The following is a 17,301-nucleotide window of genomic DNA, read 5'->3' as shown; positions in this document are numbered from 1 at the left end:
CAAATACTAAATTGAAAAATGGAAATTTTAATCTCGAAAAACTATAAAGGAGCTGGTACGAAAACACCAGCAACATTAATATTAGTTAAAAATATAATAATTTTTCTTCTATCAAAGATATAGTAGATATACTAGGTGTAGAGATAAAATAATAGTTACAAAAGAGCCCCTTAATAAAAAAACAAAAAAATAGATTTCCTCTCTTGTTGTCAAAGGCAACTAACCTTCCATTGTACATATAATAAAGCATTAAAAAACGATAATTTGGTAAAAATTCTATATATGTATGTATATTAAAAATAAAAAATAATATTAATAATGCTTAGAGCTATATTGCTACACTTTAGAAGTATTGGCAAATGAATTAAATGCAAAATAGTAGTTTGACCTTCACAGCTTTTTAAACAGACTCCAACAACAGGGCGATACCTTGACCGCCACCAATACATGCCGAACCAATGGTGTACTTCAAGTTCTTGCGCCTGTAAATAAGTGATTGCACAATAAAATTTCAATTCACTACAACCAAAATGCGTTAAATACTTACTTCATTTCATGCACCAAATGACCAGTAATGCGTGAACCACTTGCACCCAATGGATGACCAACGGCAATAGCGCCACCATTAACATTCAACTTTGATACATCCAGACCCAGCGCATCAACACAGGCAAGGGTTTGAGCGGCAAAGGCTTCGTTAATCTATTAAAAGCAAGAAAGAATACATAGAATAAATATTTCTTTGAAAGTTTCACAGCAATCACCTCAATTAGGTCAATGTCCTCCAATTTCTTGCCACTAACTTTGAGTACATTTTGGATGGCTGGCACTGGACCATAACCCATAATTTCTGGTTTCACACCAACGAATGAGTAAGCAACAAGTCGTGCAAGTGGCTTCAAATTATACTCCTTCACAGCTTCTTCAGAGGCGACAATAACAGCAGCCGCACCATCAGAAATACCCTATAATGAGAACATTATTATCACATATAATAAAGTACCAAATGATTATAACGAAAATATTTAATTTACCGAAGCTGTGCCAGCAGTGACTGCGCCATTTTTCTTGAACAGTGATGGCAGCTTAGCTAATCCCTCAATTGTGGTTTGTGGCCTTGGGTGTTCATCAACAACAAAATCGACTTCTTTACCCTTCACTTTCAATTTAATGGGTGTAATTTCGCTATTAAAAACGCCTTCCTTTTGTGCTCGTGCCCAATTTTGCTGCGAACGAAGTGAAAATTCATCGACACGCTCACGTGTGATTTTGAATTGTTCAGCTAAATTCTCGGCAGTTAACGCCATTGGTAATTTGCAGTATGAATCAGTTAGTCCAGACCACAGAGAATCTTCTAAATTGTAGTTAGCGCCTAAAGTGGTGCCAAAACGGATGTTGCGTGCAACAAATGGTGCCTGTGACATATTCTCGACACCACCGGTTAACGCGACCTTAGCACTGCCCACCAAGATGTCCTGTGCGCCGTTCACAATAGATTGAAAGCCAGAGCCACATAGACGGTTAATTGCTAGTGCTGGTGTCTCAATTGGTATGCCACAATTAAGACTGACGTGACGTGGCAAGTAAATGCCATCTGTGGCGGAAGCCTGCAAAAGGATGTAGAGCATTAAATAAATGACATTTCGCTTAACATAAAATAAATTTTTTGTTTATATTTAATATTTAAGAATTCAAAATGGATTATTCTAAAAAACAACTTACATATATTATTGATTATAGATTCACTTAGTATCATTAATATTCTCGTCCGAAATATTTATATTAACATAAAACTAATTACGTCAAATGAGATATAAGTAATATAAAGTCAACCAAAGGGGCTAAATATGGGGTATATGAGGAAAATATCAACCAGAAGATCGGAAATCAGTATTATGATAAGGATGTTAAGATCAAGGTCTAGAAAAATTTATTTCATATTCTTACAGGAAACCGTTAAACGAATACAATGCTCATCTCTGTCTGCATAACACGAGCGCTAAGAGCAGCTGAAACTGCTGCGTTAAAAAATTTGCAGATCGGCAGTGAAAAGGTTGACGACGTTAAATTAAGACAAAAACAAGAACCTTCGGGCATTGCTCGATAAGTAGGGGGTCGGTAGAGCAAAAAGACCACATACCCTTACACTTTATCTGAGACCCACCTGCGGAACTTTCAACATCTACAATGAAGGACTAAAAATAGCTAATGGAGTGAGGACCGGGATCTATTGTGCGGAGCTAGATCTCAAGCATTCCTTCAAACTGCCAGAATACTGCAGAAACTTTCAGGCAGAAGAATATGTAGTCAAAAAACCGGGTACAGCCTTGGATGTACACAATCTCTCTTCGACAGTGAAACGTGGTGGAGATGTAATTTTGCTATGGGGGTGTATGTCGGACAGCGGGAATAGATTTTATTGACACCAGAATGGAAAGGTTTATGTAAACATTTTGAAGCAAAGTATGAAAGAAAGTGCTAGAAAATTGGGGCTGCGTAGAGAGTTTTTATTTCAAGACAACAACCTAAAGCACATTGCTGACGTCATGGGTCTTTGGCTACTTCAACCACAATCAACGAACCTCAACCCTATAGAGCACTTGTGGGCACTCTTGGAACGAAGAATTCGCATTCATAACATTACAAGCAAGGAGATGCTGAAAAATTACTTCTTGGAAGAACGGTCCAAAACATCCGCGGTTGAGGCAATGAAAATTGTGCTTTCCATGTCCAGAAGGCTTGTTTAAGTTATAAAACACGGGTTTATCTCACTAGTTACTAATTTTTTCATTTATAGTATATTATGTTAAGCATTCATTATAATATGGGCCAATTATATTTTCGACATTGAAGTATAGAATATCTAATATTATACGTTCACTTAGTTTTGTTAAATATCTTGTATATTGACCGATATATTGGGTATATATATGTTATAAAACCAAACGGAAACTTGAGATTCTTATAGAGATATTGACCCGATCTTATTCAAGTTTTGGTATTACGACATATTACCAGATAATAATTTCTTTAAGATATCTCAAATATGGATCGGTATAAAATTAACCGGAAGTTCGAAAACCTTATATTGGGGAATGTCATTATCGTGAAAATATTCTCTCCGAATTCCGATACTAGACCTTTACTTCCGGTATAAGTTAGCCACAGGCACTGGAGTGCACATATTCGTTATATGGGACCTTGAAATTCTTATACTCCGATTTCGATAATTTTTAGACGCGAGATGGAATACGAAAAAGTCACAATTTTCTTGACTCTCTATTTAGAAACTGTAAAATGAGAGAATCAGATGGAATTTAAAATTGTTAAATATGCGAAGTGGGCGTGAATTCGCCCATTATCACAATGTGAGATAGGATAACACACGTAATATGGTTAAAATCGGATTTCACCTTAAGGTGGGCGATGCTATGTCAAATTTTGGTAGCTGCTTTATGAAGTCCCTCGGCGCCCTATACACATAACCTTTGCTTAAGGAAGACTAATGGGATAATTGTCTTTCAATCACTCCTGGGTGACATTGGTTCGCATTTATTAGTTCAGTAGAAATATAGATCCGAGTTGCAGAAACTGACTCAAGGAAAACATTTTATTACGCATGTAGGACAAAAACACTGCGCCGGTGGATGTCTGGTTTTGAGGAATTTAACTGCACGTGTATTTACATCATAAACATGACAAGCTTTCCGTGTATCCGCTTATCTTTCTGTATGCGAACTAGTCTCTCAGTTTTCAGATATATGTAGTTCTAAAATTTTGCACACGTCCTTTTCTCTCCAGGATTATAGATAGATTATAGAAACCGCCGATATCAGACAAAATTTGGCATGAATTATTGTACAATTTTTGTTTTCTTTTAAAGATATAAATTACGTTATTAAATTATTTAAGTAAATTCAACTCACGGCAATAACATTTCCAATGATCACAGTGTCGACTTGTTCGCCGCGTAGTCCAGCAGCATCTAGTGCAGCCTTGGCAGCGACAGTTTGTAATTGTGTTTGATTGATATTCTTTAAGGCACCGCCGAAAGTACCAAAAGCAGTACGCTTTGCACCTACTATGTAAATTCCTGCAATGCAATTAAAAAGTAAAATGCTTTTGTGAATTTGATTGCAAAAAAAATGATATGTACACACAAATATGTTCAAAGTTCAAATTTAAAATAGATGAGTTAGGTCCCTTTTGTTATCTCTGCTTTCAAAATAAACATTAGTATGTATAAAAATATGTTTTGATATTTGGTTATAAGTATATATGTATGTATGTATATTTACGTCACACATTGACTATATGTATATGCAAGGCTATGTCAACAAACAAAAACAATTTATCTGAGACATTGGCTTGTGATTTCAAGAGTCCAAAGTGCAAGCATTAATATCATCAAAACAAAGGCACCGGTTCTCGCATGTATACATACATACATACAAACGTTTATATCAAAACATATTGTACATAAAAAAAATCGGTCCGATTGGCCAGATATTACACACCCACTTGTTGGGTCACGGAGGACAAAGTAATTAATATCTATGTATATACCTAACTGAACAATCGTTTGAGAATGTAGATATATCAGTATTTAATTAAAAAGTCATATGTTAGTTTAAACTTATAAAAAACCAAAAAACGAATAAATGCATTTCTTTGCAATAACAAATTGCCCTCATTTGTGAAGAGCCTCACCGCATACGTATGTATAGTATGTACATGTATGCATTCTCGTTGCAATAGCGCTAGAGTACAAAGTCAACGAAGGTAATAAATAATAATAATAAAACAATTTATTTACTGCTTCCATACCTTTAGTTACTGCAGACATAATTAATATTGACTAATAATTGTTAAGAAATAAATTATAATTTAAAGTATAAAATATATAATTTCAAAAACACAAAAGAGCACCACACTGAGACCTCTGTACGCGTTGACGTTTACGAATGTTATGAGTTTGCCACGACAAGAGAAGCATCGAGTTGGTCTCCATTGCTCGGCTATAGAAACGACGAATTAAATGCATAAAATAACATACGCTTAAAGAGGAGATACCAGAGAAAATATTTATACACTCGCAACATATTACACAAGGTATAAAAGTTTTTTCTCAACTAACCGCTGTTTGTAACACCAGACTATTATACATATGTATAATAGATAGCGTTCTATATGTAAATTAAAGTACTCAAGGTGTCGACAATAATTTATTTGTCTGTCTATCCATCCAAAAGATAACCGAAGAAGAGGTTGAGATATAATGATGAAAATAGCGAACTTGACTTTTTGAGTAAGTGTGAAAACCCGAAATAAACACGTAATATCTATAACGGTTATGGACAAAGCTACTAAATGTGTGATAACTGCTTAGAAACGTTAAATTAACCTTCAAGGTCGACACAACAGTTTTGGATCATTCTGAATCAGAGTTTTAAATTTTAGAAAACGACTGCTCTGAACCAAAAATGATTAATAGCATTCAAATAATGTCTTCTTTATAGTTTGAAAATGATACAAATCGGTTGACTATATGCCATAAATATATGTTAGTGATGTTTCCCAATGAAGTTATGTCTACATGTTGTTGTTGTATCGCCAGAAAACATCCAAAAAGTAATTTGGAGGTTTGCTGCCGAGTCGGTCCGACAGTCCTTGGCCGGATAAAAATTCAGTTCCGGCTACGTACATCCGACTTATGATTATTGAAACCAACAAATGACAAACTTCCGCTTACACTTTTAGCGTTTCCGGCAAACAACTAAAAAACTAAATAATGTGCAAAAAAGCAACATACATATTGTAACATATACCTAAAATAGATTAAATTTTCATAAACCTGGCGTGCTAAACATATTTTTATTAGCGACCGTTAAGCTTATTCTATCTATCGGTTAAAAATTGTATAATTTAGAAAATTTTGGGAGGACATTATTAGTATCAGTGATTATATTGGATAATATATTAATGAAAGTAGACAAAAACTGAGGTAAATTTTTACAACAGCCTGTGATGCGATACTGGCATTGACCTTCTATGATATTTCACAGATTTTAGCTCTTTTGGAGACTGTCAAACAATAACATGGGCTTATCTTTAAACCACGTAATTAATTTCATGTTGCAAAAATATCAAAGGATTAATATTATATGTATTTCAATCCAGATAGGGAGGTTGTTGTAGTTGTAGTGAACAATTATTATGGAAGCTTTTGTCGTTGTAGAGCGCCGGAATTCTTCCGATCGACAGTTTTTGGCTGGATAAAAACTCCATTCCGGTTACGTAGATCCGATCGTTGTGGGAACGGCAATTATAAAGGATCTTGTATATTCGTATGTATGCCTTTCAAATATTGCAGCGGCAGGTATGGGTTAAGATTTACTCTATTTCTTATTAACTACCAACAAAAACGTAAGTATTTAAAAATTTAATATCTATATAGAAATGGAAAGACTACTTCATATGTGAATTACAGACGATTAATCAGCTCGAAACTTTCACGTATCTCCTTACAAATGTCTATATTCTATTACGACCCATTCCTAATATTTCCTTTATAAATATTGTGCAAAACACCGCGTTGTCGCATTTATTATATTAGAAATTATCAGTTGCAGCAAATACGATTAAGACTCTGATAAATAAAGGAATTGTTATTCAAATGTATTCATAGTATAACTTCTGGTAACTACTTACTATTTTCTAGTTTATATGACACAATATAGCGCTATATTCCCAGTTTCTCCTATAGTTAAAAAGCTCACTAACTTTTTCAGTATGAAAGTCTTACCCATCTCATTTACCACGAATTAATTGAATCAGCTCATTTCAGGATGCAAATGATGATTTCATTACTTCGAAACATGCCTCTGCGGTAAGCTATAAAAATCCAGGAGGTAGGAGCAACTAAAATCACCAGGATCTGCTCAAAATAAAGGAAAATAATAATTGAAATATTGTGTATATGTATAAAAATATAATAAATATACACTTTTCAAGGATTTCATAGTATTCGTACTAAATAACACTTTTTAAATTAAATTTTTAAACTTAATTATTGTGAATGTTCAACCGAAGAGAAGAAGATATTGTTTGAATATCTATACACTGAAAAAAAAACCTAAAGACAGAATTGATGAAATTAGTTCAACTCTTATTTACGTACATATGTCATATTTTTCTATTTCTGATGTAAAATTATATAAAATAATAAAATGCGAAAGGTCATACAAAAAAACTTTTTTTGCTAACGTTCTCTGTTCACATTCATTAATAAACGCAATTGCGTTTCAACTACCAAATCATTATATTAATCATCCAATATTTTCTCAGTACTAAATAATGATCATTTTCTTATAATAAACTATAGTAAAAAATGTTATTTATAGTGGAAAGCATATTGAGATTATTTTTAATAAAAATATTTTTAATATTTTTCTTTAAGGTTTTGGTTTCAGATTGTTACAACCGTGTTCCCGCGGAACGCATACCGCCGCTACTGAGAATAAAAAGAAGAAGCACTTTACTTAACTCAGCGGCAGCATTTATGAGTTCTGCTGGAAAGTTATGTGCTTGGAAAGATTTCATGAAGAGTTGTGAAAATAAAGCTAAATAGTATATATTTACCATCAGTTGTGAAGTTTTTAAATGTTAATTGAGTAGAATTATTTATTAAACACATTAATAATGGCTGCAGTTGGTGAGTTAAATACAGGTGACATTTCTGATGCAGAAGTAAAGCCCCCGCCAGCGAAATCCACGAGTCTTGCCAGTGATTTGCGACAATTTCGTCTAAACAAATCGGTAAATCCTACAATCAATAAGACAGGTGAGAACAGCTGATACATTTTTAAAGTTTTAACAAGGAGTACTTAATGATGCTCTTTAATTTCCAACTTGTATTCAAATACTTAAAACTTTTATAGAACGTGTGCCAGGTAAAAAACGAATACAGGTAATGGCGGATAGTGACAGCGATGGTGCAGCTGACATTCATACACCAAAAAAAGTAAAATTGGAGTTATCTGTCAAGGAAAAGGAAGACAGATACTTAGCGGCTGTGAAAATAGCACCCGACTACGATGCTATGGTGAGGTCATCAGAATTTTGAATTAAATTTATAATATACATATATTTATTATTGTTTAGGATATACAAGATGCTCTTGTGCGTAACGGCTGGAACGTTTCCGAGGCATTGCGTTATTTAAAAGAAAATTTTAAGCCAAAACCGAATTCATACGCAAAGAAAACAATGCAAACAAATAATGCCCGCAGCAATAGCAAACCTTCGCAAAATGGCAGCTCTTCTCGTTCCAAAGCGCAGAACTATTCCGATTGTGATGATTCTGATGACGATATACGCGCATCCACTGATCAAGTATACGACAGTGAAGAAAGCGATACAGAAAGTTCAAACGTAATGACAGGACAAAGGAAGAAAGTCTTTGATTTCATGAATAAAGCCACATTAATGGAACTGCAGACGGTGAAAACGTTGTCCGAAAAGAAAGCAAGCCTAATTATGGAATTGCGCCCATTTAAAGATTGGAAGGACTTACTAAAGAAGTTGGAATCGAATAAGGCGCTGTCAGCAGATCTACTAAATATGGCACAGGAATTGATTAACAAACAAAATAATGTGGCTAATATATTAGAAAAATGCAACAAAATGGTAAAGCGTTTAGAGGCTGCAATTGAAACTGGTGCAGGCATAGTGGAGCAGCCAAAAATACTTAATGACGAGTAAGTAAAAAATTCACTTCATTCTGACTTAGTTGTACATATGTATATGACTTGAACATTTGTAGTGCTAATTATTTACTTCACTTAATTGCTCTGTAGAATGAAACTAGCGGATTATCAAATGATTGGTCTCAATTGGTTAACAGTGATGCATAATCAAAAAATGAACGGCATTCTCGCTGATGAGATGGGTCTTGGAAAAACTATACAGATTATAGCATTTCTGGCATATCTTAAAGAGAACAATTTGGCTAAAGGCGCACATTTGATTGTTGTGCCATCTTCCACGCTTGACAATTGGGAAGCAGAAATAAGTAAATGGTGTCCAAGTTTAGTTGTGGAAAAATATCACGGCTCACAAGACGAACGAAGGCGCATGCGTGTGCGTTACGCCAAAGACGGCTTCACCGGTTTTGACGTGCTGTTGACAACGTGAGATAAAAATATAGTTATTTTTTATTTCTGCAATTGTATTTCACAAATGTATATTTGTATTTGCAGTTATCACATAGTCAGCTCAACGCCAGAGGAGTGCAAAATGTTTCGTGTATGCAAGTTGCATTACGTGATTTTTGATGAAGCGCACATGTTGAAAAACATGACTACGCAACGTTATGCGAATTTAATAAAAATAAATGCTGACATGCGTATTCTATTAACTGGCACACCCTTACAAAACAATTTACTGGAATTAATGTCACTACTTTGCTTTGTGATGCCGTCGTTCTTCGCCAAAAGCATTGAGGACATAAAGAGCCTTTTCGCCAAGGTATGAGAAAATGTATATCTTTTACTGTTATTAGATCTATAAAAATAGACATTTAGAAAATACAATGTATATTTGTCTCTTTGATTATGTATCTAAAGCAAAAGTGTATTCAATACTTTGGCAACAACAGCGTTGCAATTTTAATATTTCGTTTCTATAATGTCAAAATGGTTGGAAAGTTTTGACACTCTGGAAGTTGGAAAAAAAAAACAAAATATGTTCTTCCGTTCTAAGCAATTACTACCCACTCTCCTCATCTTTGTGTTGTTTTCTTTTTCTATTATCATTTATATTAAATCATTTTCCTAATTTCAGAAAGGCAAAGCGGAGAATGCTAATAAGGATGTGTCACAGTTCCAGGAAACTCAAGTTGAGCGCGCTAAGCGTATTATGAAGCCTTTTGTGTTAAGGCGTCTTAAAAAGGATGTACTAAATAATTTGCCCAAAAAAGAGTCTTTTATTGTGAGTTCAAAAAATTGCTTTAGTTTTCCAAATGGCATTAACTATTGCTCATCTTATAGGTCAAAGTTCCATTGACTGAAACGCAAAAACAGTACTACCACGAATTAGTTGACTACTATTCAAATAAAAAAGGTGAAATTTGTAGTGGTGATCGCGCGGGTGTTACTATAATGATGGAAATGCGTAAAGTTGCCAATCACCCGCTTTTAATGCGTTACTATTTTAGTGACGATACACTGCATGATCTTTCCGAACGTTTAGCCTGCGCACCGTCACTGAAGAAAACCAATCCACAATATATATTCGAAGAATTGGCTATAATGTCTGACTTCCAAGTGATGCAGTTATGTAATAAGCATGTATGTACAAATTCTCAAAATCAAATTTATTCGCTCTTAATACATTACATGCTCCATATATAGGACCTCTATGATGTTACCATACCGCCTAGCTTAATTTGTAATTCTGGCAAATTTCAACATCTTGACACACTGTTGCCAAAATTGAAAGAGGAGGGTCATCGCGTCCTAATTTTCAGCCAGTTTACAATGATTTTAGATATTATGGAACGTTACTTGAAGATAAGGAAACATGGGTTTTTCCGACTCGATGGTTCGACTGCTGTCGACGAACGTCAAGATATGATAAACGACTTTAATGCCGACTCCGATATATTTATATTTTTACTTTCCACTAAAGCTGGTGGCGTAGGCATTAATCTGACGGCAGCTGACACATGCATTATACATGACATTGATTTCAATCCATATAACGATAAGCAGGCAGAGGATCGTTGTCATCGTATGGGACAAACACGTCCAGTCACCATATATCGGCTGATCGCTGAGAGCACAATTGAGGAGGGTATGCAAATGGTGGCAGAAGAGAAACTGAAATTAGAAAAGGAGATCACCGCAAACGAAAAGGGTGAAGTGCATGAACAAAAATGCGTTGTAAGGCTACTCACCATGGCACTGGGCCTGGATAAAGACGAGGAAGAACGTTTAAATAATTCTATGAACAACTCAATGACTTCCCAGTAGATTGGTGTAAACAATTCCATATAAAGAATGTAAGCAGTAAAGCAGCATAAGAGTATGTAAAGTTAGGTGGTCATTTATTGTAATTTTTTTAAAGATTAATTGTTCGAATTGTATTTGTATATGTTGCGCGCAACAATGAATCACATTCCTAAAAAATGCCGAATACACACATTTGTGACGAGTTGTAGCGATAAGATCCAAAATATCCGATTTGCATGCGTTGCTACACGTAAAGTTCAAAATTTTCCATGCAAGAATTATGTTTCTTTTAGTCGCCCTATCAGCGCTTGGCTAAAGGAGAGATGTAAGCAATAATAATTATTGTTAAAGCATGCTCAACTAATATATTAAATCGCTAATTGCAACTAAATTTGAACTTAAATTTTTTAGTTGTGTCAGTGTCTCAGCATCAAAACTCTCAAATATTTATTTATATTGTTTTTATTTATTGGTTCAAAGCAAAACTCTAAATCATATTCAATACGGAATTTCATATGTTCGTTGCAACAGCATTTGTCGAGCAATTTGTGCTAAGATAAAAGAAAATAATAAATGGAAAGTATGACATCTAAAAATAAAGGCTTAAATTATTATATACATAAAAAAGTAATTTTTTAAAAAAGTAATAAAGTTGAACGCAAATAGTCGACTACAAACATTGTCTTATTATTTTCGATTTAGATTATTGCAGAAGTCTTCGAAATTGATGAAAAAAAAAGTTCATAGTAAGTTGAAAACCATCGGCAACGAAAGATAAAATAACAAACATTAAGGGATCTGTGGTCGGGAATGAGAGAATGGAATGAGACTTGAGATTTTTTTAAATTAAAAATTAGAGTTTTTTTTTCGTTATTACGTCAATATAAGGAAAAAAATAAATATTTTAAATTAAAACAAGAAAAAACGTTAACTTCGGTTGCACCGAAGCTAAATACTCTTCACAGGTGCATTTCTGTTAGTAACTATGTGTTCAGTTTGTATGGCAGCTATATGCTATAGTTAACCGATCTGAACAATTTCTTCAAATATTACTCTTTTGCATTAGAAAATAACATATATCAAATTTCGTGAATATATCTTGTCCAATGTGAAAGTTGTCCATACAAGAACTTGGTTCCGATCGTTCAGTTTGTATGGCAGCTATATGCTATAGTTAACCGATCTGAACAATTTCTTCGGAAATTACATTATTGCCTTAGAAAATAACATATACCAAATTTCGTGAATATATCTTGTCAAATGTGAAAGTGGTCCATACAAGCATTTGATTCCGATCGTTCAGTTTGTATGGCAGCTGTATGCTATAGTCATCCGATCTGAACAATTTTTTCGCAGATAACATTACTGCCTTAGAAAATAATCTATACCAAATTTGGTGAAGATATATTGTCAACTGTGAAAGTTTTCCATACAAGAACTTGATTCCGATCGTTCAGTTTGTATGGCAGCTATATGTTATAGTGGTCCGATATCGGCCGTTCCGACAAATGAGCAGCTTCTTGAGGAGAAAATGACGTTTGCAAAATTTCAAAACGATATCTTAAAAACTGAGAGACTAGTTCGTATATATACAGACAGACGGACAGACGGACATGGCTAAATCGACTCAGCTCGACATACTGATCATTTATATTACTTTATATACTTTATAGGGTCTCCGACGATTCCTTCTGGGTGGTGGTAATATACCCTGTTCAGGGTATAAAAATGCAGTGGTCTTGGAACATAATTTCCATAATTCCAACATTTTCGTGAAAGAAACAAACTTTTGTTCAATATGAAACTAAGAAACCCAAAAACTTGGTTATGTGAATTTTTCACATACATTTTGTGGTTATGTGAAAAAAGTCTATACAAAAGTTATAGACATTTTGTTTTCAAACATTATTTATCCTGGGCTAATTTGCTTGAAATCATATTTTACCAGTAAGATTTATTTAAATAACTTCCGTTCCCCCGATAGTCGGGTATAGATAACCTGAACAGCCCCGAATTTTTATCTAGCCAAGGGCTATATTAAAGGAACACACAACACCTCTTCGTTGATTTTAAAGCCGCCTTCGACAGCAAGAAAAGGAACTGCCGCTATGTCTGAAATCGCAAAGCAAATACGGCTGTGTAAGCTGCCGTTGAGCAACACCAAAAGCTCTCTCCGGGACGGGAAGGGCCTCTCCGAGCCGTTCGATACAAAGCGGGGTTTCAGACAAGGGGACTCATTATCGTGTGTTTTTTTCAACCTGTTACTGGAGAGCTGCAGAGCTAATAAGAGAAGGTACAATCTTCTATAAAAGTGTACAGCTGCTGGCGTACGTCTATGATATTGATAGCCTCAACAACCGCGCTGTCAGTTCTGCGATCTCAAGACCGGATAAGAAAGCGAAGCGCGTGGGTTTGGTAGTGAACGAGTACAAGACAAAATATCTCCTGCCATCAAACAAACAGTAATCGCATTTGCGACTTGGTTCGCACGTCATAAATTTGAAGTCGTAGATAATTTCGTCTATCTTGGAACCAGCATCCACACCAACAACAATATCTGCCTTGAAATCCAATGCAGACTTACTCTTGCCAACAAGTGCTACTTTGGACTGAGTAGACAATTGAAAAGTAAAATACCAAACTCTATAAGTATCTAAAAATTCCCGTCCTGCTATATTATGCGGAGGCATGGACAATGACAACATCTGATGAGTCGGGAGTCCTGCGCATTGGCAACGTCGAGTGACATTAACATCGTTCAGCGAATCAAGAGACAGTGACTGCGCTGACTAGTTCATGTTAGTTGAATGGAAGAGAACACTCCAGATTCGGAAGTTTGCGATGCAGTACCTGTGGAGGGAAGCAGAGGAAGACTTCCTCTCCGTTGGAGAGATTAGGTTGAGAAGGACTTGGCTGCACTTGGTATCTCGAATTGACGCCAAACAGCTTCTACAACAGTCATTATATGGCGTTCCTAACCTGCTGGCATGGCTACCAATTAGACACCTGTTAGCACTCCTACCGAAGTTTTTATGCCATTCCGTTTGAATTTTAATAGGCGGCATCTACATTCATGCCACGTTTGCCTGCTTGTTGAAAAATGTGTGGGATTTGCCTCTAGCGCGACTCCGTTATATTTATAACATTTGCATTCCTTCACTATCTTTGTGTATATATATAAATATATTCCTTCTTGTGCGCATACTCCTTATCAGAACAATAAGGCTTTCTTTATAAGTTGAGATCTTCGCTTGGAAGACATTGCAGTTATTTAGTTGACGAAAATCGATTTTTTGTCGAATTTTCCTGAAAAAGCACCACCTCCCACTCCATTATCAAGTTTGGACCCATCCGTATAGATGCTTATCCCTAGGTTCCTGTCCACGGCGCCCTTTTCCCGCCCTTCTCTGGAAAGAAAGGCAATATTGGGAACCGAATTCAATTCTATAGGATTATGTTCCCACAGTCTAAGTGCTGATTTCGCTGCCAGAATTGTTTATAGAACAAATCTGTTGGCAGACTTTTAGAGCCTGACGTGGTGTTGTTCTAAGAGTTTCACTGATGCATAATATATATATTATACTATTTATTCTTTGTATGCTTTCGATGTGCCTTACCGCGTATTTATTTTCCATTATTGGTGTTATGTGTAGCTGTTTTTTTTTACTCTAGCGTCCAAGTCTGCTTTCTAAGAAGCTTTCCCTACCCCCTATCGTAAGCTTGTACCATTTAATAATAATGACATAACTTCTGGAGTACTGTGTAACCTGGCGAGCAATAAGATCCTAACTTTTCTGAAAATTTTCCATGTTTCTTTCCTATGTTCACCGGAAATAGTGTAGCTTCTCTACGGTGAAAGAAAACATTTCAATATTTTATATGTTTAAAAATATCATATATAATTCTACATACAATAACCTATCGGTTTTTTATCTATTCAAAAAGAAAATTTTGGCAGGCCAAAAACGATCAAAATTGGGGTTTTATACTCTTGCAACATGTTGCTGCAAAGTATAATAGTTTTGTTCACCTAACGAGACGAGTTGAATTCCGAATGACCAACTTGAGTATAAATTGAGATATCTTAGTTAAATTTGGTACACGTGTTCCTTGACAAAAAAGGAAGGACGAGTTCGTAGAGGGCCCACAAAACGAATTTGAAAACTTTTATAATGCAAAAACTAAATTAGAATATAAAACTGATTTGGTATAGGGGAGTTACAAAAGTGGCCCTGCCACCTAATAGGTTTAATGTACATACATAACACTCAAACCAGTAAAGCTACAATAACGATATTAACTAAGGACAAATCCTATAAGAACCCCTTCTCGCCCACTCACCACATAACAGTTTTGTTAAAAACTACTTAAAGCTCGATAAAGCGCCAGTCACATTCAATCTGGAATGGTACAAGGGGGCTTTATAGGAGCCGCCACCAATGGGCATGGCACCTCCCACATTTAGGCTAAATAACATAGTTCCGGACCTATTCGACCAATTTTAACCAAATTCGGTACACAATATTATACTGGCGATCCCATGTTACATTGTGAAAATGGGGGACTATAACCGCGCCTATTTCCCATATAGCACAATTTTAAATTCAATATGAGTTTTCCCTTTGCTGTAAACAAATCTTCTTCTTCTTTTTCTTCTTCTTCTTAATTGGCGTAGACACCGCTTACGCGATTGTAGCCGAGTTAACAACAGCGCGCCAATCGTTTCTTTTTTTCGCTACGTGGCGCCAATTGGATATTCCAAGCGAAGCCAGGTCCTTCTCCACTTGGTCCTTCCAACGGAGTGGAGGTCTTCCTCTTCCTCTGCTTCCCCCGGCGAGTACTGCGTCGAATACTTTCAGAGCTGGAGTGTTTTCGTCCATCCGGACAACATGACCTAGCCAGCTTAGCCGCTGTCTTTTAATTCGCTGAACTATGTCAATGTCGCCGTATATCTCGTACAGCTCATCGTTCCATCGAATGCGATTTTCGCCGTGGCCAATGCGCTAAGGACCATAAATATTTCGCAGAACCTTTCTCTCGAAAACTCGTAACGTCGACTCCTCGGTTGCTGTCATCGTCCATGCCTCTGCACCATATAGCAGGACAGGAATTATGAGCGACTTATAGAGTTTGATTTTTGTTCGTCGAGAGAGGACTTTACTTTTCAATTGCCTACTCAGTCCGAAGTAGCACCTGTTGGCAAGAGCAATCCTGCGTTGGATTTCTAGGCTGACATTGTTGGTGGTATTAATACTGGTTCCTAAATAGACGAAATTATCTAAAACTTCAAAGTTATGACTGTCAACAGTGACGTGAGAGCCAAGTCGCAAGTGCGACGACTGTTTGTTTGATGACAGAAGATATTTCGTCTTGCCCTCGTTCACTGCCAGACCCATTTTCTGTGCTTCCATGTCCAGCTTTGAGAAAGCAGAACTAACGGCGCGGGTGTTGAGGCCGATAATATCAATATCATGTTGATTTGCCAGGTCTAAAGCCACACTGATAAGGTCCAATCGGTTTGTTGACGGTGGGCTTTAATTTTTCACACAATACGCTCGATAGAACCTTATATGCGATGTTGAGGAGGCTTATCCCACGGTAGTTGGCGCAGACTGTGGGGTCTCCCTTTTTGTGGATTGGGCAGAGCACACTTAAATTCCAATCGTTGGGCATGCTTTCGTCCGATTATATTTTGCAAAGAAGCTGATACATGCTCCTTATCAGTTCTTCGCCGCCGTGTTTGAATAGCTCGGCCGGTAATCCATCGGCCCCCGCCGCTTTGTTGTTCCTCAGACGGGTAATTGCTATTCGAACTTCTTCATGGTCGGTCTGCTCCATCGTCATCGATTGGGGAATCGGGTTCGCCTTCTCCTGGCGTTGTGCGTTCACTGCCATTCAGCAGGCTGGAGAAGTGTTTCCTCCATAATTTAAGTATGCTCTGTGCATCGGTCACTAGATCACCTTTGGGGGTTCTACGAGAGTATGCTCCGGTCTTGAAACCTTCTGTTAGCCGCCACATCTTTTCGTAGAATTTTCGAGTATTAAGCCTGTCGGCCAGCTTATCAAGCCCTTCATACTCACGCATTTCGGCCTCTTTCTTTTTCTGTCTGCAAATGCGTCTCGCTTACCTCTTCAACTCTCGTTATCTATCCCATCCCGCATGTGTTGTGGTCGATCGTAACGTTGCGAGGTAGGTAGCCTGTTTTTTCTCCGCTGCAGCACGGCACTCCTCGTCGTACCAGCTGTTCTTTTGTATTTTCCGAAAACCATTGGTTTCGGTTGCAGCTGT

General features: G+C 36.4%; 2 protein-coding genes across 2 annotated transcripts; one reads left to right on the top strand and one right to left on the bottom strand.

The window, feature by feature from the left end:
- Window positions 1–263: 263 nt before the first annotated feature.
- Window positions 264–4,976, bottom strand: LOC126752486 (3-ketoacyl-CoA thiolase, mitochondrial). Its single transcript, XM_050463304.1, has 6 exons — window positions 4,828–4,976; window positions 3,927–4,093; window positions 1,035–1,607; window positions 765–965; window positions 548–702; window positions 264–482 (listed from the first exon to the last, which is right to left on the bottom strand). Exons 1-6 carry the CDS (start codon window positions 4,844–4,846, stop codon window positions 401–403), a joined length of 1,197 nt encoding a protein of 398 aa, XP_050319261.1. The 5' UTR covers window positions 4,847–4,976; the 3' UTR covers window positions 264–400.
- A 2,566-nt stretch (window positions 4,977–7,542) lies between these two features.
- Window positions 7,543–11,689, top strand: LOC126752383 (SWI/SNF-related matrix-associated actin-dependent regulator of chromatin subfamily A containing DEAD/H box 1 homolog). Its single transcript, XM_050463128.1, has 8 exons — window positions 7,543–7,843; window positions 7,941–8,104; window positions 8,164–8,759; window positions 8,859–9,191; window positions 9,261–9,528; window positions 9,844–9,990; window positions 10,050–10,349; window positions 10,413–11,689. The coding sequence occupies exons 1-8, from the start codon at window positions 7,702–7,704 to the stop codon at window positions 11,031–11,033; spliced, it is 2,571 nt and encodes an 856-aa protein (XP_050319085.1). The 5' UTR covers window positions 7,543–7,701; the 3' UTR covers window positions 11,034–11,689.
- The last annotated feature ends 5,612 nt before the right edge of the window (window positions 11,690–17,301 follow it).

This window comes from Bactrocera neohumeralis, chromosome 3 (assembly GCF_024586455.1).
Source record: "Bactrocera neohumeralis isolate Rockhampton chromosome 3, APGP_CSIRO_Bneo_wtdbg2-racon-allhic-juicebox.fasta_v2, whole genome shotgun sequence".
Lineage (NCBI taxonomy): Eukaryota > Metazoa > Arthropoda > Insecta > Diptera > Tephritidae > Bactrocera > Bactrocera neohumeralis.
Note: the sequence above shows the minus strand (reverse complement) of the source record. Positions and strands in the feature narration are given on the sequence as shown.

Bases quoted from the DNA above. Each gene is read 5' to 3' on its own strand.
- LOC126752486 (XM_050463304.1), bottom strand. The intron at 703-764 runs GTGATTGCTGTG...TGCTTTTAATAG, and splicing joins AGGACATTGACCTAATTGAG to ATTAACGAAGCCTTTGCCGC. The intron at 483-547 runs GTAAGTATTTAA...ACTTATTTACAG, and splicing joins CATTTGGTGCATGAAATGAA to GCGCAAGAACTTGAAGTACA.
- LOC126752383 (XM_050463128.1), top strand. From the start codon at position 7,702: ATGGCTGCAGTTGGTGAGTTAAATACAGGTGACATTTCTGATGCAGAA. The intron at 7,844-7,940 runs GTGAGAACAGCT...AAACTTTTATAG, and splicing joins TCCTACAATCAATAAGACAG to AACGTGTGCCAGGTAAAAAA. The intron at 8,760-8,858 runs GTAAGTAAAAAA...ATTGCTCTGTAG, and splicing joins CCAAAAATACTTAATGACGA to AATGAAACTAGCGGATTATC.